General features: G+C 39.3%; 1 protein-coding gene and 1 long non-coding RNA gene across 2 annotated transcripts; one reads left to right on the plus strand and one right to left on the minus strand.

The window, feature by feature from the left end:
- The first annotated feature begins 1,684 nt into the window (after positions 1-1,684).
- Positions 1,685-9,001, plus strand: LOC113527909 (uncharacterized). The gene is made up of 3 exons (XR_003402893.3): positions 1,685-2,057; positions 6,397-6,587; positions 7,235-9,001. It is a non-coding gene; the product is annotated as an uncharacterized LOC113527909 (long non-coding RNA).
- Positions 9,002-9,141: 140 nt separating this feature from the next.
- On the minus strand, positions 9,142-23,310 carry prr14 (proline rich 14). Its single transcript, XM_026916799.3, has 9 exons — positions 23,118-23,310; positions 20,198-20,372; positions 19,193-19,313; positions 17,805-17,848; positions 14,596-17,013; positions 14,242-14,359; positions 12,925-13,034; positions 12,750-12,818; positions 9,142-10,760 (listed from the first exon to the last, which is right to left on the minus strand). Exons 2-9 carry the CDS (start codon positions 20,350-20,352, stop codon positions 10,451-10,453), a joined length of 3,345 nt encoding a protein of 1,114 aa, XP_026772600.3. The 5' UTR covers positions 20,353-20,372; positions 23,118-23,310; the 3' UTR covers positions 9,142-10,450.
- Positions 23,311-23,511: the final 201 nt, after the last annotated feature.

A 23,511-nucleotide genomic window follows, 5' to 3' on the forward strand; every position in this document is an offset into this window, starting at 1 on the left:
TTTCTTCAGTGGCTCAGACCTAAAGTATTTCTAGCGGTTTATGGTTTCGAGGGAGAGAATGTCTGTGATTATTTTTCTATTTTTTTTTTTTTTTTTTTATAAAATCAGAATTAAAAGTATACATCAATACAATAATTTTATTTTTACACTAATTATAAGTTTCTTAAATATAAAAACGTATTTAAAATGCTATATTATTATAGCATTATTATATAATGCTATATTATAAATATTCTAAAATGTTCAGAAAATCTGATAAAAAAAAAGGGCATTTCTTTTGTAAAGGAGGAGGAAACATGACTCATGAGAAGCAAGAAAGTTTGTGTAAATAACTGAGAATGACGTCAATATGACATCATTAACCATAATCATAATTACAGAAACAGTTACACTTTCAACATGAGTCATTACATCAGTTATGGAAAAGTCTATTCATGAATTATATAGCATTGTGTTTTAGAAAAGCTCCACAGAGATTTAATATGGTGAGATTTCTTTTCAAACAAAATGCCTGTTGAACCTTAAAAAGATATAGTGCCATTTATGCCTGGTGTAGCCTACTTAATAAAGTTGTAATACAAATATTTTTTTAAAAAATTGTTTATATCAGTAACTGCCAATTCTACAATTTTCACATTCTGTGAAATTATGGATGGAAAATATCCAATATCTGAAAACTGACTATATAATAGAAATATAGAAAGTAATTTTTTTCTGTGGTTAGTAAATCAGTGCTCAAAATTAGTCAGAAATGCATGTGCTGAGATGAAACCAGACATGACAAGCTGAGACAGAGAGAAGGCTATAAATAAAGCTGTGACAAGGAATGTAGGAGTGACTTCAAGAGAGAGAAGTAGAACTGAAAGAGAGAAGAGACAAATGACAGAAAGATTAATATATTGGTGGATTTGGAGCATATTTCATACACAAAAGGTAATTCAGTGGGCTTTAAACAGACAACAATAAAAGCACACAGGACATAAAGAATAAAGAAATGAAATACACTGCATAAAGAAAGGAAGTGAGATGAAAGGAATAAATCAGTGACTGAGTAAAGGATTTACTGAAAGGATCAGAGAACAGAAAGTTTGGTCTGGATTTAAAGGGCACAGTGTTGTGGGGACTTCCTCTTCCTGGCAAATGTTCAGCTTTTCCAGACTTGTGAAACTTCAATCATTACAGCCAAGATTGTGTAAAGTTATATTTTAAGCTAAAGTATTTTTTTTTTTTTTAACTTTTAGTTAGAGGAAAAGAAAGTGGTTTCTCTTAGAAGTGAAAAATCTTTGTGTGTGATTTGTGAGAGAAAGAGCAGAAGAACAAAAAGAGGGAGACAAAAGAAAGAAAATGAAAGAATGAAAGAGTGTCTTTGTCACTGTCCTGTTAGACACATTTTGAGTGGAAACACCTGTAAGTTAGCAAAATAAAATAAAGTAAAAGTAGCATGTCCATGTCACTGTGGCATTAAACACAGCACACAGAATTCAATAGAGAGTGGAAGAGACAAAAAGAAAAGGTACAGAGAAAGAACTTAAGAGACGTAACACAAAGACAGGGAGGGGGAGAGAGAGAGAGAGAGAGAGAGAAGAAGAGATGGGGGGAAGAGAGAGAGAGAGAGAGAGAGAGAGAGAGAGAGAGAGAGAGAGAGAGAGGTGGGAGGGAGAGATATTTAGAGGAGGTGTGCTCTTTCACTCCGTCACTCAGAGGTGCGTCTCTTGCAGAGTAAAGAAAGGAAGTGAAACAATTCTTTACTCTGGGCACACACACTCACACACACACACAGACTCACACACACAGGTTTATTTATTTCAGTATTTATTATTTTTATTGGATATACAGTTACAGTATAGACTTTCTGAGCAGAAACTGAGGGAACACACAGGAGGCTACCAGATCCTCACAAGTCTACAAGATCATCACAAGTCTACCAGATCATCACAAGTCTACCAGATCATCACAAGTCTTCTGGATCACCTGAGTTAAAGTGTTGTGCTGTTATGAGACAGTGAGCGAGTGATCAGGAACTTCAGCCTTCTCCTCCTTCAAGTCCCGACGAGTGTGTGAGTATGGAACACTCTTCAGCTCCCCCTTTTTTTTTATTACACACAACACGACACTGACACATGATCAGATTAAAGAATTAAAGATTAAACACAACTCCATAATCAGGTCCTAATCTCCGTTCTGTGTATGAAAGAAAAATGTGTGTGTGTGTGTGTGTGTGTGTGTGTGTGCACTCTACCATACGGGCATGTTCCTCAGTGAGTGGCACAGATTGAACAGTAATCAGCATTCAGCTTACACCTGTGTATTTACGTACATAACAATGTAACCACACACACACACACACACACACACACACACACACACACACACACACACACACACACACACACACACACACAAGAATGTCACGTAGAGCTTTTTGTAATTTGAAACCTCTTAAATGTGTAACAGTGTAAATGTTTTACAAGAAAGGTACTGAGAAAAAAAAATTAAGTAGGAAAGAAAGAAAAAGTACAGACAGAGAGGAAGGAAGATGGGAAGAGCAGTGAAAGGATGAAGGAACATCAAAAGAAGAAAGAAAGAAAGGAGTAGTCTAATAAAAAAAAAAGAAAGCCAGTGAGTAGAAAGAATGAATGAAAGAATGTGAAATAAGAAAGAAAGAAAAAGAAAGAAATACTGGGAATGAAATATTTTTGATTCTCAGTATGTCGTAAATCTCCTCATAATCGCTCACTTATCAAAATTTTTTCATTGCCAATAAAAACCATCACTTTACCCAGTTTTTTTGTCCTCTTTGGAAACTCCACTATGACTCAGAAGCCCAGTGGCCGCACCTTTTAAAAGCTTCCCATAAGATAAGACGTGTAAATTGTGCTGGAGGGAGAGAAAAAAAAAAAAAAACACACACACACACACACCTAATGGAATGTGTTTACTTCTCACAGTAATTAACAGAGCTCATGCTACTCTCTCGCACACACGCGCGCACACGCGCACGCAGAGATCACAGGCAGATTACAGGCAGACACCTTCAGGGCATGATGAGATACACTGCTGAACAGTATTGATAATAAACCCAATATAAAATCTGACAATATAAAAATATTGAATCAACACAATGGGCCTCATTTATCAAGCTGGAAATGAATGATTTATGAATAAATCATTCATATGAGCATTCAGTTTCACCAAAACCTTCATATCTTACTCATGCTCCTGAGTGTGTGTAAATTTACTCATAAGAAGACTAACTAATGTAAACCTCAACTTGAACGACTTCAAATAAATATAATTTACATGAATTACCGCACTTTTTTTTAAATCTGAAATACACTGTCGAGTTTAAATTGCTTATTTTTATTACATTTACAGTGTTTAGCAGATGCCCTTTTCCAGAGCGACTTATAGAAGAGCTTTGGAGTCCATCAAAAACACATCCTCATGCTAGTTCACTCGGTCACTGGCTAAGGGTACCATCCAGAACATTTATAAAAGAAAGAATCTAAAAAAATAAAGAAAGCAAGCAAACGCAGATGGGCCGTTCTGTCTGTGCAGAGAGGTATAGCCGTGAACAAACGCCTCAGCTGACGGAAGATTTAGTGCTCGTTTATTATTATTATTATATATTATTAAAATATTTTTATTCATTCAAAATAACTTCCACTTTTCAGCCTTTACCCTGATCATTCATTTTGTGCTTCCAGCTGTCTGTGCACTTGACCTTTTATGGAGTTTTGTGGGCGTGACTAAATGCAAATGAGCTGTGTAAGTTATGTGGAGCGTTCACCATACAATGAGTCACGATCAGTAACATAAAACAATAACACACACCACTGTCCGAACATGTTTACTCCTCCAACTCAAAATCAAAATCTCAGTCTTTCTTTCTCAGTCTGGTTAAAGTCTTTCGCTTTAAATCAATTTCCAGGATATGAGCACTAAGATCTGAACGCTCTGGAGTTCTATTGGAGTGACTGTTCTTCCAACCTGTGAGGCACTGCGTCCTTTTTCTCATCAGAGTGACAATAGAAGAGGAAAATTCCACATCCTTCTCAATTCAGCCATTTTAACTAAACAATACTGCACATACGAGAAAGAATAATAGCTGTTCCATTGAACTTACCTAACAGTATTCACCTGTGAGGGAAGTAAGATGAGAAACAAAGAAAAAGAGAGAGAGACTGAAAAAAAAGAGAGAGAGCGAGAGAGAGAAACGGTGAGGGATATACAGATGTGTCTGTGTTTCTGCCCCTTTGCTCCATCACTCTCTCCATCACTGTCTCTGCAGAATTCTCTCTCTCCATCTACATTTTAGTCTCTCTTGTAACCTCTCTCTCTCTGTCTTTTTCTCTCTTTCCCTCCCTCCCTCTCTCTCTTTCTCTCTGGCTGTCTGTTTTTCTTTCTGTCTACTCTGTCTCTCTCCATCTCCATTTCAGTCTCTCTTGTAGGCTCTCTCTCCATCTGTTTATCTGTCTCTTTCTTACTAAATATTCATCTCTGTTTATCTGTCTGTCTGTCTCTTTCTGTCTGTCTTTTTTTCTGTCTGCTGTCCCTCTCTGTCTGTCCACCTCCCTCTTCATCTTCCCGTCTCACTCTCAGTCTGTCTGTCTCTTTTTGTCTCTCTCTCTGTCAGTGTTTCACTTTGTCTCTTTCTGTCTATATTTCTGTATGTCTGTTCTTTCTTTGCCTGTCTATCTCACTCTTTTTGTCTGTCTCTTTCTTTCTGCCAGTCTCCTTGTATCTTTCTCAGTCTCTCCCTCACACTGTCTGTCTGTGTCTCTCTCTCTTTCTCTCAGTCTCTCTCTTTTTGTGTACAAACAGAAAGGTGAATTTGAGGTAAACTGATTGTGTTACAGTAGAAGTGTGACATGGCCCGTGTGTGTGTGTGTGTGTGTGTGTACGTAACCCGAGTTCTCTGTAGCAGCATCAAATGGTTTTGTTCTGATGATGTGATTCTCAACTGACTCTGTGATGTGGTTTTTCCTGATCATCAGGCTTCTACTGCTCGACAAACCAGCATGCAACACACACACACACACGCGCACACACACACACACACACAAACACATTGAACACAAGAGTAACAAAACCACAAAAGCTAAAACCTGACGCTCATGCAGAAAAAAAATGTACAACGTTCCCCAGTTATGCCCAGGAAGGTAATATTCAGTGTCTTCAGTGTGCCTCTTTAGCTCCGCCCACAGGATACACAGCGTCTGAGGTCTTTTGTACACGTTCTGGTCACAAGCTTCAGGATATTGCGGCTGATATGCTCTGATATGCTCTCCACACTTCTGCGGAAAACAAACGTAGCATGATATAGTCATTGGACTAAAAACAAAAAGCTCACAAAATCACAGCTTTTAAAAATGATTAATGTTTCGTGTGAACTAATTAGTGGCCAGTAAAAGTGCCGATATTTATCTCTAAAACAAAAATGACATTTTTGTTAAACATGCTTCTAAACACCTTTTGTCTCGTTTTCAAGTGAGGGAAGTTTACAGCTAACAAGTTAGCATTTTTGTGCGACCTGCATGGCTAAATCATCACACGACTCTTCCGAGGTGTCGATCACACTGTATAAAAGTACGAGGCGTAGCCAAAACTTTTTATTAGCTTTATAGCTCCAGCGTAAACAAACAAAAAAGAATTCAGAAATTTCAGACACCAAACATCGACTCATTGACGAAGTTTGAGAGAAGATACCCAACTTTCCCTCTTTATCCCAAACAGTGTCTAGTCAGGTCCATAAGTATTTGGACAGTGGCACAATTTTAGTAATCTTGCCTCCGTACACCACAACAACGGATTTGAAATGAAGCATAAGTAATGACTGATGAGCAGTTTCATGGCCTGGTGTGACCTGTTTCCTGTGTTTTTCTTTCTAAAGCCCCGTCCTTCTCGGATTCCTTTATTTTTTAATCTGAACACAAGATATCAAGAGCGACTTCCCTAAAGTAAATGCTCTCTAAAGAAATGCTAACCCGTTTCCTCTCTGTAAACACATTTCCTGTATATTTCCTGTCATCTTTAAAATCGAAATGCTTTCCTGTTTAAATGTTCTACAGCTCTTTTCAGGACGAATAACCAGTCATTAACACTTAAACATCATTTTCCTTTTCGCTGTTTTTCTTTGTTTTTTTTTTTTTTTTTAAAGAATACAAAAATTTAGTTTGGGGAGGTTTGAGGTTGTTGATTAATGTTTCTCACAACCTCAAGCCAAACTGTAACTTGTGTGTGCGTGTGTGTGCCCCAAAGGGAGGATGTTATTGCAAAGACATAATGAAACCGGCAGATGTGTGAAGAAAAAAAACCTCATGAACAAGACTATCATATGGCTCAGTCATTTTACTGATCCTAACCGTGTGTTGCGTGTGTTTGTTTCCACTGTAGAAAAAATGTTAACCTCAGACCACGAACCAAGCAACAGCACTCCGCTGACCGAAACAACGGAGTCAGTCGACGTGGAGAAAGGCTCTGATGGTCAACACCTCGCAGCAAGAGACTACAGGAAGCTAGCTATCTGCAGCATCATATGTGGCCTGTCCTGCATTGGCATCGTGTCCCTCATTTACTCAGTTAAGGTAGCTAACACACACACACACACACACACACACATACACACACACACACACACACACATACACACACACACACACACCTTACACTGATATTACACCACACAGGAACATCTTATTACTAGCCTATTTACTATTAGCACAAGCACACTTAAGCTTGCATATGTGTGTGCTGTCCTAGCCGATGTTTCAGTGTACAAATCACAAAGCATATAGTAGCGTAAACAGAGCTAGGTGCACCATTATTAGACATTTTTGGAATTACTAACCTGTCCAATCATGCTCCATGAAATGGAAGGGACAGGGCTTGCAGCAAACATCACAGTGGTTCTCGGGCACATTCCTGGGAACTCTAGATGAGACGTATTCACCTGCTGCGTTCACACTTTCACACTAACAGCTGGAAACCGCTGCAAGAAATATCATTTTATCAAGTAAAAATATCTTGAATATAGTCAAATTTATATCAATTCTATTAGCAGATATTTTTGCTTCATTTATTTCTAGAAATGCTTAAAATCATGAGATTAAACAACAGATTTAAACAAGCATTTTATAAGGCAACATATCTGTAAAGTGTAAATGAATATTTTTTATAGAAATATTTCTTACCTCCACTTAACCTCATGTCTTTTTTCCCTCATTCTCGCCAGACTCGAGAGTTCAACAAGAAGTCCGGTGGTGCAATATCGCAGAAAGCCAAAGAGTATTCTCAAAAAGCTCTAAAATGGGGAATAGGAGCCATCTTGGCATGGGCGGGTCTTATTCTTCTCATCCCACTGCTATTGGGACTGCTGTCGTACCTTTTGACATTTATAAACTGAAACACAGGTCATCAAAAATGCCAAATGGACAACATGTGAGCCCAAAAAGGCACAACTGAGAGTCACGGATCCCCAAAAAACAGACAGACATAGGGCTCCAGAGCTGCCAAGCTGAGACAGAGACCCCAAAATCTTTCAAATCAAGGGAAATGCAGACCTGAAAATGTTGAACTAAGATGCTTGGTGCCATAAGCCCCACAACAAGAGCCAGAGGTCCAAAAAACACCAAAACAAAAAAAGCACAGAGGGGCAAGAAAAGGCCAAAATGAAAACACAGAGTCCAAAAAGACAGAAATAAAAATCGGTGCGCCCAACAAGAGGTGTGAAGAGCCAGAGACGCACAACTGACAAGAAGCCTTAAAATGGCAAACAGAGACACTGAAGTGAGAGACATAGAGCACCAACAAGCAGAACTCGACACCAACGGCAACAAAGCGGATGATTCCACCACCACCAGGTCTAGTCCTTCTCGTCAGTAATGTGTACGGCTGAAATTTCCTTAAAATATATGTTAAACAGGAAGGAAGCTATTGAAGAAAAATTATTTCAGACATGTGACCCTGTTTGGATCAACTACAAAATCCAATCAGTTGGTTAAAATGATCATTCCATACAAATCCTGCAAACATTCGACAACTCATTTTTGAGATATTGCACTAATGGGAATCACGGACAGATGGAGTTTGGACACATGGACAACACAAACACATAATGCCTCTACCATAAAGTGGTGAAGGGATAATAAAAATGCAGACCATTATGTCTTGGACCCCTATCCCCCCACCCCAAAAAAAAAAAAAAAATCAAGAGTGAAGGACGGCGAACCATAACGAAGCATGGAGACCCGAAAAACCCAAGCAGCTCCACGTAGAAGGCAACATGCATTTCTGGGCAGAATTTGCACTCCTAAGATAAAGTCTCTCTCATTTGGACAGCAGTTGCTCATTTTGGACAAAACAACTGACCCAAAAGCGGGACAGTTAAGATGAAGCTTGCTTTTTTTTCCCACGGCGTCGGAATTCTAGAGTGCGCATTAACTTTTCTCACCTGATGGACCAGTGAGCATTAATCTGTTTCAGATCAATATATACTAATTTTACACGTTATATGCATTACAGGAAGTGTCTTTATTCAGAATCACTGAGGGATTGAGACCTAGTAACTTTCTAACTACTGTTATGTAACTATTGTTTGTTTTTGTGTTAATCTGTTACAAGTTACATATATAAAGTTTCACTCAAGCTCGTCTCAAACTGCGTACTCCTGTACCATTCTAAATATATTCACGCTGAGAAATACGAATTTAAAGAAGAAAAAAGTGTTTGAATCTGATGATTCTCATGTACAACCCACTTACAAGTATGTTTACTAGTTTACTATGTTTTCTAGTTTACAACACAGTATACGTTTTTAAGTATTAGGTCACGGTATGCAGATTGAGACTGGCCCGTGTTCTCAGTGCACACGTCAACATTGCCAAGTCCCCCCCCAACAACAAGCACAAGATTGCGTTACATTTGTTATAACACTGTATTATGAGCTACTGTTGTACATTTGTATTTTTATACTATGAACATTAAATAACATACTTTCCAACTGTTTACAAGCAACTGTTCAATTTAATAAGTATAAACATTAAAAAAAAGAAAGAATAAGGAATATATTACATAGGGAAAAAAAAAAAATTCACCTCCACTTGTTTCTGAAACATACAGGATGGATGCTTTTGTAGCTACAAGTTATAGATTGTATTTATTATTTAACATTAAAAAAAGAGTAATAAACACATGACAACATGATGGACGGTGTGATTCGTCTTTGTATGGCATGAGAGAAAACGAAGATATTGCAACAGGGCTGTTGACAAGCTAGTAACAGATTATTACAAAACGATAAACAGTGTTCCTTCTTCCTATTTTACAAGAGCATTTATACAAAACCAACATGGTCACGTAAAAAAAATAAAAAGTAAAAAACAAAAACACACACACACACACACACACACACACACACACACACACACACACACACACACACACACACACACACACACACACACACACACACACACACAACACGGTACCCTGAGAGACCAAGTGAACTAGTCAGGCATCCTCACGACTTAACGAAAGCTACAGATGCATCAATTTATTTATTTTCCATTTTCGATACCAGACCTCTGAATATTGGCCGTAATCTTAACACTGACTTGATGGACGTTAAGCACTTGTAGGAAGATCTTCTGTAAACGATTCTGCACCAACACTTATTCAAAGATGCTGGACAGAGTGTTTAACAATTTATGCTGACGACAAAAAAAATACAGTTTGATCATTAGAATTGTTTTATACATTAGAAGGAAACTATTTCATGAGAGGAGCAGATGAATTGAAATGAAGCTGTGTTCATCGTGTAAACAGCTCACTCTTGTGGCATTAATGACTTCAGAAGCAGACGTCTCCTCACCGCCATGAGTTCACTTCCCCTGTTGCCTAGCAACAGTGTTCTTACAACTCTAACCGCATGAATGGCGAGTGAGTCATGTGTTCGCTGCCCCACGACTAGGTCACAAGTTTCTTTTAAAAGTATGAAATAGCTGAGCTTGTGAGAGATATAATAATAATAATAATAATAATAATAATAATAATAATAATAATATGTGCTGTATAAAGTTAATCAATATCTGCGGTAAAAAATTAATTTAAACGCAACAAAAATGCTAAATTGCGACAAGTGTCAAATCGGATCATTTCTGCACATTATTTCAAGCCCACACTGGTGAGACAGCTCTATTCGTTATTAAGTCAGTGCATCTCTAAATCCATTTCTGAAGTCTGGAAAAGGGCTTGGGACAGACACTCACTTGAAGTTAAGTGCTCTTTTCAATCCCTCAGGAAAACTCTAGAAGCGCACACGGCCATCAAAGCCAAACCTCATGTTAAAACTGTACAAGCATCTGTCTGTACACAAGTATGAAACCGTACATTTCTGCATGTGTATGCTATGGGCTTTGAATCAGAAAGAAAAAGCGAGACTGTGAAGGTTTCAGTAAACCATCTGCTCTGTCACCATCCACAGGTCCAGTTCGTTCAGTTTTGAGCACAGGAGTGAATCAAAGTCCTGCAAATGAAGTGCTTCTTCTTCTCTGCCTCTGCGGGTTCTTCCCATCCCAGAATTCCCTGCTGCTTTTCTCTGAGCTCCACCCCCTCCTGCTCCACCAACGAGAGGCTTCCTTGGCTTCCTGACCACGCCCAGTTCAGGAAACTCGACAAAGCGCTTTACCCGTTTCGGACCAATCAGTGACTGGGAACCGTCTCGCCGGCTAAGAGGGACTTCAAATATGGTCTCTAAGCGTCTGGAGGAATAAATAAGAAACGTAAAATGAACTTGGTGCTGCGTCCCAGATGCACAGAATCTAAAGGCACAGAATCTGTTCTGACGGTGGTATTCTCAGTATGACTTACCCATAATGCACTTCATTAGTTTTAACACTGAGAAATAAATCAGTTTACAAAGAACCTTCTAATTATTATAAAATGAAAAAGTGTAAAGTTAACTGTGTTGTATGTAACGCGGCCAGTATTCGTGTGTGTTGAGCGCTTCTATGCCTTATCCAGCAAATATACATGTATGTGATTGTCTTATCTATTTTTTAAATACAAATTTGGTTACAGAAGTTTATTTTTTATCACTTCTGCATTACTGAGTCAGTACATAAACGTTTTAGATTTCCAAACATTACTTTTCCAACAACATATGAAATGTTACAAAAAAAGTTTGTATGTCAGTAAAGATAGCAACGTATTACAAAAATGACCACTTTTCAGACAAACAACAAAATGTAGCTGCTGGGTTTCGCATGCAAAGAAAAAAAAAAAAAAAAAAAAGTCTCCAGAGGAACTGTGGCGGCTTCTCCAAGATGCTCAGTAAAACTTTCCAACTAATTTCCTTAGAAAAACTGTACCTGAGACTTCTCATGTTTTTAAGCAAAAGGGTTGTCACACCAAACATTGACTTTGTTTAGTTTATCACTGTTTACTGCTCTTTATAATATGTTTGTAATTGTAGAAACTTCTAATTTCATTATTTTTGAAAGTATCCTTTCTTTACAGCATTTCTTTGCATGTATCTAAGACTTTTCCACACTGCGTTAAGATTATTGCCAAATTGGAAAGTGTCTTTTAAGCTGATTCAAGTCTTACCTAAGGCAATCAAGAGAAAAGCCTTAGATCAGTGGTGTCTAATCTTAATCGCCTGCAGAGGACTAGTACAGGCTTGCAGGTTTGCATTCCAACCAATCAGGAGCCACACCTGTTAGTCAACTGAAAAGCACAATCAACAGATCAAACGGGCGGAATCAGGTGTGGCTTTTCTCGTTTAGTAGTAGCAAACGAGTACGATGATTAGTATCAGGTACAATTTGTGCTCAGACGCCTGTGCTTTAGCTGGAACTGAGAAAACAGAGCAATAGAGCATTTTAATTCTCTAATATGACACATTATGATTTTTATTTTTTGGTTGAACTGTAAACTGGTGTGATGGAAAATGAACAGACAACCTCAAAAAAAAAAAAAAAACAACGGACAACTAGGGAAGATCACTTATTGAGAATTTAAGCTTACTGAATAATTTATCAAGAATTTAAGCTTGATAAATTATTATATATCTCTTACTGACAACGTAAGCGTTATAAGCCATCTAGCTGAAACCTAAAAGTCAAAATCTTATTTATCATATTGTGTGTGTGTGTGTGTGTGTGTGTGTGTGTGTGAAGGACAAGTTGTACTAAAATACCTAGAGGCCAAGATAAATTTACTATACAAACATTGTAACAGAAGAGAGCACATAAAATAGAACCTGAATGTGAACCTTAATAAAATTACAGAAAGAAAATCTAGAATGAAAGAAACAAGCAGTTAAAAAAAATCTTTCAGTTAAACATCAATCTATATTTTTTTATTTATTTATTTATTTTATATATAGTATGTATTGTACTGTATTTTTTAAGCCTATTTATGACTGTGGCAGTAACCACAACTAGGAATTATGAATATTTTTGGGATATGATTCATCACACTGTTTTGGTGATGTGATGTGATTGGCTGGAAGTCTTTACAGCACAGTAGGAGGAGTTTGTCCCAATATGAACACAATATTTAATTTGCAGTGTCTGTTCTACTGCCTGTGCATAAAGATTGTCAGTTTTTACAGTGATAAAGTAAATAGATAAAACCATGAAAGCTCTGAGCGTGTACACAACATAGAAACAGACAACAAGTCACTATGTTTCAAACATCAATTATGAAAATGTAGTGTTTGGTGAGAAGTGTGTTTAAGGACTCACCCTTCAGGAGGTTTGAAGAAGTTCTTGTTTGTGTAGATTTCCTCCACGCTAAAAACTTTCTTCTTTATCCTGTAAATACACAACATCTACATCTGTATACATGCACGCACACGCACACACACACACACACACACACACAGCAGGTGTGACATGGACAAAGCGGGCGGTAACCGACCTGACGGCTTTGGGAAGACCCATCGGAGTCAGATTGTACTGTGGTTTGGGAAGAGTTTTGCGGATGCGGATGGAGGACACTTTTCTTCGTTCCATTTGCTTGCTGTCGGTCTGGAAAAATAAAGACATCATTGGAACATTTCGAAACTTTTAATCTCATAAATCATTGATGGTAGTGACCAATGTTCAATACAAAAGCCACATAGTTAAAATTAGCATTATATCTCCCAAGCGGTGCAGCAGAAAAATGTTTGCTCTATTGTCTGGAGATCTCGAGTTAAAATCCCAACACCACCACAGCCATCAATGGCCAGCAATCAAGAGAGCAAGGGTGGGAGGGGCATATACTTTCTCCCCTGTCAATCACAGTGACACTAGCCAGTTGAGCTCATATATGCGGAAGAGAGTAGAGAGCTCTGTGAGACAGCACACACTGCTTTCAGAGAAAAGAAAAAAAAAATCAGCTCCTGAAGCTCCTTAACCCCAGGTTGCAAGTGACATGGCTGCTCACATAATCAACAGTATACAAAGCTGCACTGCTTTATTTTAAAGGAGTTACACTATATATACACAAGTAGTTGCTTTAGATCATATACAGTCAGGTCCATAAGTATTTGGACAATGACAATTTTTCGTAATTTTGCCTCTGTACACCACCACAATGGATTTGAAATTAAGCAAAGTGTGATTGAAGTGTAGACTCTCAGCTTTAATTCAAGGGGTTTAACAAAAATATTGCATTCACTGTTTAGGAATTACAGCCATTTTTTGAAGAGACCCTCCATTTTCACAGGCTCAAAAGTAATGGGACAAACTAACATGATCATAAATATAAGGATTATTTTTAATACTTCGATGCAAATCCTTTGCAGTCAATGACTGCCTGAGTTTGCTGAGAAAATGGAGGGACTCCATTAAAAAAAAAATAAATAAAATTAAAAAAAATAAAAAAAAACAAAATGGCTATAATTCCTAAACTGTTAATGCAATATTTTTGTTAAACCCCTTCAATTAAAGCTGAAAGTCTACACTTCAATCTCACTTTGATTGCTTCATTTCAAATCCATTGTGGTGGTGTATAGAGGCAAAATTACTAAAACTGTGTCGCTGTCCAAACACTTACATACCTGACTGTATTTGCTTGTTAAATCTATAACCCTGACTTCCGACGTCCGGCTTCTGAGACAAGTCGAATGCAGTGTTGGTAAACCGTCAGCATAAAGGGATGAGGAAGACATTTAATCTGCGTCTGAACAATAAATCACGTGGCTGTGTAACTGGAACATTTGGAAATGTCTGCAAGACAGAAACGTGGCACCTTAATCTCCGAGTCAGACAGAGCTTTCTCCTCTGATACAGCTGAGGATTGCTCGTTTTCTTCACTGTCCTGCTGAACCACACCTTCATCAGCCTCCATCGATATGGCATCATACACACTAGGAAAGAGAAAATCAAATGGTATTCTTTTCGTTTTTACTAGACAGATTCATTCAGCTGTCCTTGTATGAAACAAATCAATCTAAAACATCTTCAGCAAAAAAAAATTCATAAATTGAAAATTCAGTCAATTGTGTGAAAATTGCCTTTAGTGTGTGGGTGAACTGTGTGCGACGTTTTATCGTTAAACAAAAACGGCTTCATTCTCTTTCACTGAGATATCGTGTTGGATTACCTGCAGTGTGAGGACACGGAGGATTGCTCAGGTGTGTGTGGAGCATCGGCGAAGAAAGCGGATCCACTCATCACGCTGGAGGAAGCGGGAGAATTTAGCAAAGGTGGTGAAAGAGAAGAAGAAGACGACACATTGCGAAGGTCACTACTGCTGGCTCCGTATCCGCTGTCATCGTTGTGTCCTCGACTCGATTTCTTAGACAGGAACGCCTGGGGGCTCGATAAAAAACAGGAGACGAGGGATGCCAAGGATTTGGAGGGAGAGCGTGGGTACAAATAATTGGAAGTGCTGCCCCACTTTGGATAAACTTCCTTGCGGAGGCACAAGGGGGCGATCTCGCGCTCGATTTCCACACTGCACACCGTGTGTCTGCGAGCACGCTTGAACGGAGAGGGTACACTTACATTAAAATGAGGCACCTTTTTCAGGGGAGAAGGATGACAAAGGGTTTTTTCGCTGACGGGAGCTGAAGAGGCGTCGTGGCCGTGCTGCAGCGAGGTGATGTCGGGGCAGGAGAGGCTGCGCTTGAGCCGGTTTGAGCCACAACCTGATGACGTCTGTCCTGGTTTTGAGTCGTCTTCCTGATCTAGCTCATCGTCTGTCTCTCTTCTCTCTGAATACATACACCGCCTCCTCCGTTTGTCCTTTTTCTCAAGATATCCACCATCCATGTCTGTTAACCTGTCATCTTTTACACAAAAGCGGTCCTCGGGTGTCACTCTGGATGGACAGGAAGCATCCGCTAGCATCACGTCCCCTCCCATTTTCCTGCCCCTTGTCGTTATTCCACAGCTCATGATAGAGGTCGCTTCTTTGTCTCCGTCCACTCCTGATCCGACCTCCAGCGTCAGAGACATGGACATCCCCTGATCTTCAAACGCATCCATGGCTCTTTTAACTCTTCTCGTATTCAAGCTCTTTTTGTTAACTTGTGGCTTTTTAGCAGCCGATGTAGCGGAAGTCTCTGATTTGCGCTTTGCTTGACGGATATTGTTCCTTCGCACCAGTTTTGAAACTGAAGTTCCATTGCTTGACTTTAAACACTCTGCCGGATCAATAGAGCAGCTTTCTGCGATATCAGATTTCCTCTCTTCGCACACTTTGTTGTTCTTACGCTGTCTTGTCGTTCGGGAACTAGCCCACGTCAAGGATCCTGACAATGGAGGACCTTCTGCTGGTGTAGAATCGTTTGTCACATTTGTGCTGATAAGATCAATCAAGGCACTTCTGGTGGCACCACTGGTGGCACTCATGATATCCAAGGCTACTAATGTACATTTCACATCTTTTTCCCTTTTACTTCTACTTCTGGATGCCCGCATCTGACCTATTTTCTCTCTCTCTGAGGAATTACAAGAGTTTAGGTCTGACATTTGAACATCGCCAGAATTGTAAGTGCTAAGACACTCATCTGAGACCTGAACCTTCATCCGTTTACCGGTCTGAACCAGCCTCGAGCTCTGAAAAGTCTTGGTCTGCGTGACTGTTGGAGATTTTTCCACTCGGTCTGTTCCAATGGTGCCTTCTTTTTCCACCCTTTTCACCATTTCCGCTAGTTCACTTCCCTCCATTCCTCTACCTTTCTTCTTCTTTCCAATGGCCGGAGTTGGAAGCCTCAACTTTTTGGGCAAAGGCTGCTCTTGATCTTGGCTTTTACTCTTATCTGCCTGCTCTGTGTGCTTTGTTAACTCATCCAAAGCCTTTTCTTCACACAACACGATTAATTCCTGTACTGCTTTCCCAGATTCAGAACCTTTTGTAAGGCTCCTCCTGACAGAGTCAGTACTGTCCACCAGACCTGTGCGTGGGGGTGGATTTGGATTCATGGATTTGCAGTTCTGTTTTTCTTCCCTGCTGCTTTGCTGAACATTTGAAGCCCTGACCGCTTCTGTAATCTGACTGGTCGATCTTCTGGTGCTTGCAGAATTTAAAGACCCAAAAGACCCATCATCCTCTGGGATCGAGTCTTGTTGTTGTTCTGATCCGCTCTGCGAAATCGTCACTTTATTCTGCTCTGAATCGCCCACATCACTTGAATTGGTGTCAAAATTCAATCTCTGGACGACCGGCAATTTTGTCACAGGAGTAATCTTTTTCTCCTCTTTTTTTGAAAATACATCTTTGCCGTCCGTTCCTACATCCTCCTTGTTCACATGAGTCACTGACGGAGCTTCGTTGTTTGACCCAGCTGGAAGATCGCTGGGTTTAAAAAGCCGCACGGGACTCATGACGATCTCCGTGAAGCTCGCCATCTTGGATTTGAATGACTGGAAAAGAGGGCCGATCACCCATCTCTTTGCTGGTGGAGGGCTTTCAGGATCTTTTTTCTCAGAATCCCGGGCTTTAGTTGCGTCATGTGACCCTAAAGATAACGACGTTAAATCCAGCTTGCGTTTACAGGACCTTGCAGTTTTATCTCTGAAATAAAATAACACACACACAAGAAAATTATGCTCATGTCGATCAGCAATCCAAAATGCATACCTGTCTCTGGTGACCAAAAACAGCAGAAGGTGGCTGAGTGTGAAGAGTAGAATCAGCTCGGCCATTAAAAATGAACTGCGCACACAAACCTGTTCGCGAGTGTGTGGCAATGACACAAGCACGGAAGAAAACTGTCGCATGTAAGAGCACTTCACTTCCGCAAGCACTGAGACACTGGCGCTTCCTTTCCGCTCACTCACCTCAGGATACATTTTACTCATGAGTCAAGTTTATTTTTGAGACTTTGGGGACAGGGATAAGAGGTGGGGATAACAAATGGCTAAGATTGGAATTGGATTTGAAAAAGAGAAACTTAGTTTTGGAACTGGAAATGTCTACATATAAAGAGACTTGAGTGGGTTTTCTTTTTGTTAAGATTTATTTTATTACATTTATGATATGAGAGATTTTTGTACCAAACAGTTTAACTGTGAAGTGATTCAGTTTAAGAAAAAAAAAAAAAAAAAAAAAAAAAAAAAAAAATTAAGCTGAGGAAACTTTAAATAAAACAATATCATGGATACGGGTATCGACTGATACTCAGTTATCGGTATTGGAAAAGAAAAAGTTCTCCCTGCTATGACTGGTTACGCTGAACACACCTTCATCTCATTCAAAGTAAAATTCCCCAAATTAGCAAAGTATTCATGATTCAAAAAACTTGTTTACAGTTATTGCATTGCGCTGAATTCATCATTTAGAGGAGCGGAAAGAAATGCACTCACTCGGACTGTCTGTGTCGACTCTCGTCTGTGTCTTCATGGCTTTCCTGAAAGAGAAAAAAATAAACAGAACATTAACAACACTAACACTACAGACTTGTTTGTTTTATTTAGTTCTGGAAGTCATTTCTTCGAGAACATCGATGCGTCGTGGTGTTCTTCATCTTCAGCCTCGTTTTCTGATATCAGGACACTTCATTTGGATGTTTACTCTCACATACAATATAATCTTGGCTTCTTCAGTATGTACAATATTATACACTAGTGTGGACATTTTAAAATATAATTAGTAGAGGAAACGTGTCCTGGTATACAGACTCTGGAAACCTGACTAACATGAGAACCCTTTTCAATTTAATTTAAAAAAATTTTTAAACTATTTTTGTACATTTATTTTCAAATCGAAAGCAACATCTTGTTATGTAGCAAATAAAGTTGTTTTTTTTAAAACATTGTTATACACGATAAAGAACTTTAAAATTTACGAAGACCATGCAGGAATGTGTGTGTGTGTGGGTACGTTGCTCAGTAGACCATAAAAGCAGATTACCACCACTCAGTTAAACTCATTACACAAACACAAAAAGGTGATTACAAAACTGTGTGTGTAAGACTCGTGCTTTGATGGATCAGGAGTTTTGTTTATATATCAATCCAACATAAGTAGATATTAGAAATAAGGAATAGTAGGATATGTTGTAGGATGTTGTAGGATGTGTTCTACAATGATCAGGTGACGTGACGATAAATAGGCTTAGGTGACTTAATTAGAACTACTGGTTTGTTTGCTGGTTGGTTTAGTTTCACATGGAACACAAACAGACCAAAGAGCAAAAAAAAAAAAAAAAAAGAAAAAAAAAAGGCAAGTAGGACTGAAAACATTCTTGTAAAAACTCTTTCACTGGTCAGAAATGTTAAATAATCCTTTACCAAGTGTGAGTGGAAATCATGAAAAAATAAATAAATGATCAGATCATTATATAAATCACTAGTTTACACCATTTTTGATTTTTTGTTTGTTGGTCCCAGAACCTCCAGACATGGAACATGGCATTTCTGCAGCGCTGCCCATTTGCAACCCAAAATACACTTCAGGTTTGATTCACTTCCTGCAAGTGAGTCGATTCGAAGTCGAATCACTTTCTTGCGCGAGAGTTCACTTGGAAGCGAGCGCAGATGCTCTCGGACCTGCTGTTTGAGCACGACTGCTGTGTTCTCACCTGCTTAAAGAACCGCATCGAGATGGAGAAAACACCAGCGTTCCAATCAAACTGCGAAAAACTAGTTTGCTGTAGGCTAACATCCACATGTCCAGACAGCACAGATGAGAGGAAACACTTTACAGATTAAATTAAAACACCACAGAATATAGCAATCCACTGAAACGCTACCATGCTGTCTCTTTCTGACGAGTTCATTCGCTGCTGTTCTGAAGAGTCGGCACCATCGCTGGGGTTCGTCCTGACCATGTTCAAACTTCTGCTTGCTGATGAACTTCCCGGATCATCAGAGCTGAAGAACAGAGCAGAGCACAGCACAGCACTGGTTAACAAAATGATCCAGGGACATTCAGGAGAAGAATCTGTGACAGTCTAACTCAGCAGCACTTTCAGCAATTCAGGAAGTCATTAATATCGACTGATTTTATACCTGTAAATCTTTATCTGAATAACGACGTCAACATGTGCTATTTTTGCGACTATGAAGAAACCAATACAGTACAATTACACTTCTTACACTTTTATATGAAAAATTGTGCAAAATGACATTGATTCAGTATTTAATAAATGTCCTGATTTACCCATAAACACTACTAGCTTGTCATTGGGAAAACTTTCCAGGGGTTTAGTGCCTCAAACAGAGTTCCTGATGTGATTTCTGACACTTTATGACACTTTGTTACATATCAACATGAACAAAAACGAAAAAAGTCGCTGAGCGTTCATAGGGTCGCCTCAAAGCCAAATCACACGAAACTGGCAACTGGATGTTAGAAATAATTCACAGAAATCTAATTCACAGTTGTTAATTTAATTCTATATTATGAAACTGTTTGTGTACAAAGGTTAATATTTAGAGAAAGGATGTCTTCGGTGCATTCACGATGCTAAACTAGTGACTCGTGCAAGCCGCCCTTACCAACGAAACTAATTTCAGACGCCACCCATGAGGATGTTGGAGATTAGTTCAATTCCACTACAAACGACACCTTCATTAAAACATTCAGATCAGATTTATCCTGTGTCTGATGTTTGTTATCCTGCTAACGTACTTCATCTTGTTTAGAAGCATCACAACTTAAAATCAACTTAAGATCAAAACCTGACCACCTCCCATAAATAAAAAAAAAAAAAGATGTCAGAAATGATGTCTGTCTCAAGCTCTGAAGTCTGTACCGGTGAAAAACCGAAGCGTGAGGGACAGCGTGAGGATGATGGTCACTGTGGCGGTTGGCACTAAGGGCGGTGGCGGAATTCCGGCCGTCTTCCTCCGTCGGAGGGACACGCGGAGGGATTTGCTCTTGGGGAGAAGTCAGCATGTCCACAACCATATCCCTCTGACCGCCTCAACCTGCAAAACACAATCGAATCAGAGCAACAGGGATCAGAGGAGTGAAGTGACTCCTGCCTCAGGTGATGAGACCGAGACTGATGTGGATGATGCCGATGATTAAAGCGAGACCTCGTTTCATATCATTTTCTTATAATTGTCGTTCATGTTGCTGTTCCGTCAGTAGATCAGGTTAGACATGTAGGGGAAATCTGGGGCGTCTTTCAGTGGAATCTTTAAATGTGATTTTTACCATGTGAAGGGTTTTCCCAGGCCACCACACACACACACACACACACACACGCACGCACACACACACACACGAACGCGCAAACCACAGCACTCTAAGCATGACTGAGCGCGAGTGGATGAGGCTAACACATCTGTAAGTGATGAGTAACGAGAGGTTGGCATGTGCCGATATTAAACTTACTCACCACAAAATTTCTCAGTTTATGGTATTATGAATTTTATTTTATTTTTTCGTCAAACAGAACTCTCGTTCCGTGAACAGAATTACACGATTGTACCTGCGATGCCCTTTGATAAGGAAGTGAGCTGTCCTTTCCAAACGGGACAGATTTAATCTTGGAAACATGGGCGCTGTCTTTCTAGGCACGTTCCTCCCCGATGCCGGAAAGGAACCGTGTTAATACGTTATCCAGCACTGTGCAGGTTGTACTGTATGAGCACACGAGCTCGGGTTACTGTCTGCGTCGGCTTTCGCATGTTCTCCCTGTGGCCCTATGGGTTTCTTCCGGTTTCCTCTGACCGCCCAAAAACATCCCGGGAGGTGAATCGGTGAAGCTAAATAGCCTCTAGGTGTGAAGGAGTGTGTGAATGTGTGTGTGTGTGTGTGTGTGTGTGTGTGTGTGTGTGTGGTGTCCCATTCAGGGTGTGCTCCTTTCTCAAACCCAGTGTTTCCCAGGATAGACTTCACATCCACCACAACCCTGACCAGGAAAAAGAGCTTATAGAAGTACCAAAGGAAAGAGAGAAGGACATGTTCTATAGAAAATACATACAGAGAAAAGAAAGGATGTACAGAAGGAAAGAAGGATGTACAGAAGGAAAGAAGGGTGTTCAGAAGGATGTACAGAAGGAAAGAAGGATGAAGGATGTACAGAAGGAAAGAAGGGCGTTCAGAAGGATGTACAGAAGGAAAGAAGGATGTACAGAAGGACAGAACGATATACAGAAAGAAAGAAGGATTTACAGAACAAAAGAAGGATGTACAGAAGGAAAGAAGGATGAAGGATGTACAGAAGGAAAGAAGGATGAAGGATGTACAGAAGGAAAGAAGGATGTACAGAAGGATGTACAGAAGGAAAGAAGGATGTACAGAAGGAAAGAAGGAAAGAAGGATAGAAGGATTTATAGAAGGATGTACAGAAGGATGTACAGAAGGAAAGAAGGATGTACAGAAAGATGTACAGAAGGAAAGAAAGATGTACAGAAGGAAAGAAGGATGTACAGAAGGATGTACAGAAGGAAAGAAGGATGTACAGAAGGAAAGAAGGATGTACAGAAGGAAAGAAGGATGTACAGAAGGATGTACAGAAGGATGTACAGAAGGAAAGAAGGATGTACAGAAGGAAAGAAGGATGTACAGAAGGATGTACAGAAGGAAAGAAGGATGTACAGAAGGATGTACAGAAGGAAAGAAGGACGTACAGAAGGATGTACAGAAGGAAAGAAGGACGTACAGAAGGAAAGAAGGACGTACAGAAGGAAAGAAGGATGTACAGAAGGAAAGAAGGATGTACAGAAGGATGTTTATAAAGAAAGAAGGATGTTCAGAAGGATGTACAGAAGGCCATTAATAATTAATAAGTTAATAAAACAATATTTTCTTAAATTGTTGACCCATGCCTTGGCTTCCACATATTCCTTAAGCAAACAGTTTCAGTATTTATTTATTTATTTTCTCAGTTTAAACCCTGGAACATTACTAGCTGTCTTTTAATTAGCTACATAGCAGTGTGCTAATTTCAGTTCCAAAGTTAAACAGCGCAACACTATCGCGAAATGATAAAAGTTTCCTTCCTCTAAGTCTTTAATAAATATTTACATTTAGCAAATATGAAGCTAAAGATGAGACTTGTGTGTGAAGCAGCGACACAAAATGTGTTGCTATAGCGACCAGCACGAAAGAAGGCAGCACGCGCCGCTAGCCGGTCCTTAATAACATTAGCCGTGTGTTATGCTAACACTAAAACTGTGTAGTTTTATCTTTAATAAACAAACAAATAAACAAACAAACAATCTAAGTGGTGGAACTGTGTTAATGGCAGAAAACGAGCGCGTTATTTAAACTGTATTTGTTTTGGGGGGATATGAAAATTATTAACGTTAGCTAAAGTGGCACGTCGCTAAAACACACAGTTTCATCATTTAACTGAAATAATTTCTCTCTGCATAAATATGAGAACTAAACACGTGTTAATGCAATAAAAAATGAAATCCTGCAATATAATATACATTTAAAAAATAACAATAAAACAATTCCGCGAGTTGGCTCAGAGCCCTAATAAACAGGATTAAATATTTGTTTTAATTTAAAAATTAAACGTTATGTAATCATCTACATCAACAGCAATAATAGGATATACCTCAAATGAAACAGTTTCGCATTTTCAAGCGATTTAAATAGCATAATTTAAATAATAAACACGAAATTGACCATAACGTTATGCCTATTCTTAACACGACAGAAAGCACCACTTCAAACAATTATTTAAAATTTAATAAAACACACATACGTACCTACAAGATTAAAAAAAAGACATCCGGCTTCTTTGAGTGCACACCGTAACTGAATTTTAGGACTTACTGCTCAAAAAACGACGACAAACCCGTGATGTGGGACATTTTCACGCCAGAGGGGAGCTCCAAGTTTCGCCATTTTTTTTTTTTCTCCTCTCAACCCACTCTACCCACCCGACGCTCCCTAACCATTCTGACCAATCAGGCATCTTGTTTTAGCAAAGACCGTCGGAAAAGTCCCACCTCCTGGCCAATCACAACTCTCGTTATAACTGACCAATCAGAGCTTAGAGTTTACACGCCCGTGAGTAGGAAAAATAAAGCAAAAGAAAGCAAAGGCTTCGGCAAACCAATTGGCCAATTAGATTTTAGTATGCAAATGAGCTTAGGCAAC

Source organism: Pangasianodon hypophthalmus, chromosome 13 (assembly GCF_027358585.1).
Source record: "Pangasianodon hypophthalmus isolate fPanHyp1 chromosome 13, fPanHyp1.pri, whole genome shotgun sequence".
Taxonomy (NCBI): domain Eukaryota; kingdom Metazoa; phylum Chordata; class Actinopteri; order Siluriformes; family Pangasiidae; genus Pangasianodon; species Pangasianodon hypophthalmus.

Bases quoted from the DNA above. Each gene is read 5' to 3' on its own strand.
- prr14 (XM_026916799.3), bottom strand. From the start codon at position 20,352: ATGGTTGTGGACATGCTGACTTCTCCCCAAGAGCAAATCCCTCCGCGT. The intron at 17,849-19,192 runs GTAGCGTTTCAG...TTTCTCTTTCAG, and splicing joins CGTCAGAAAGAGACAGCATG to GAAAGCCATGAAGACACAGA. The intron at 17,014-17,804 runs GTGAGTGCATTT...ATTTTATTTCAG, and splicing joins AGTCGACACAGACAGTCCGA to AGATAAAACTGCAAGGTCCT.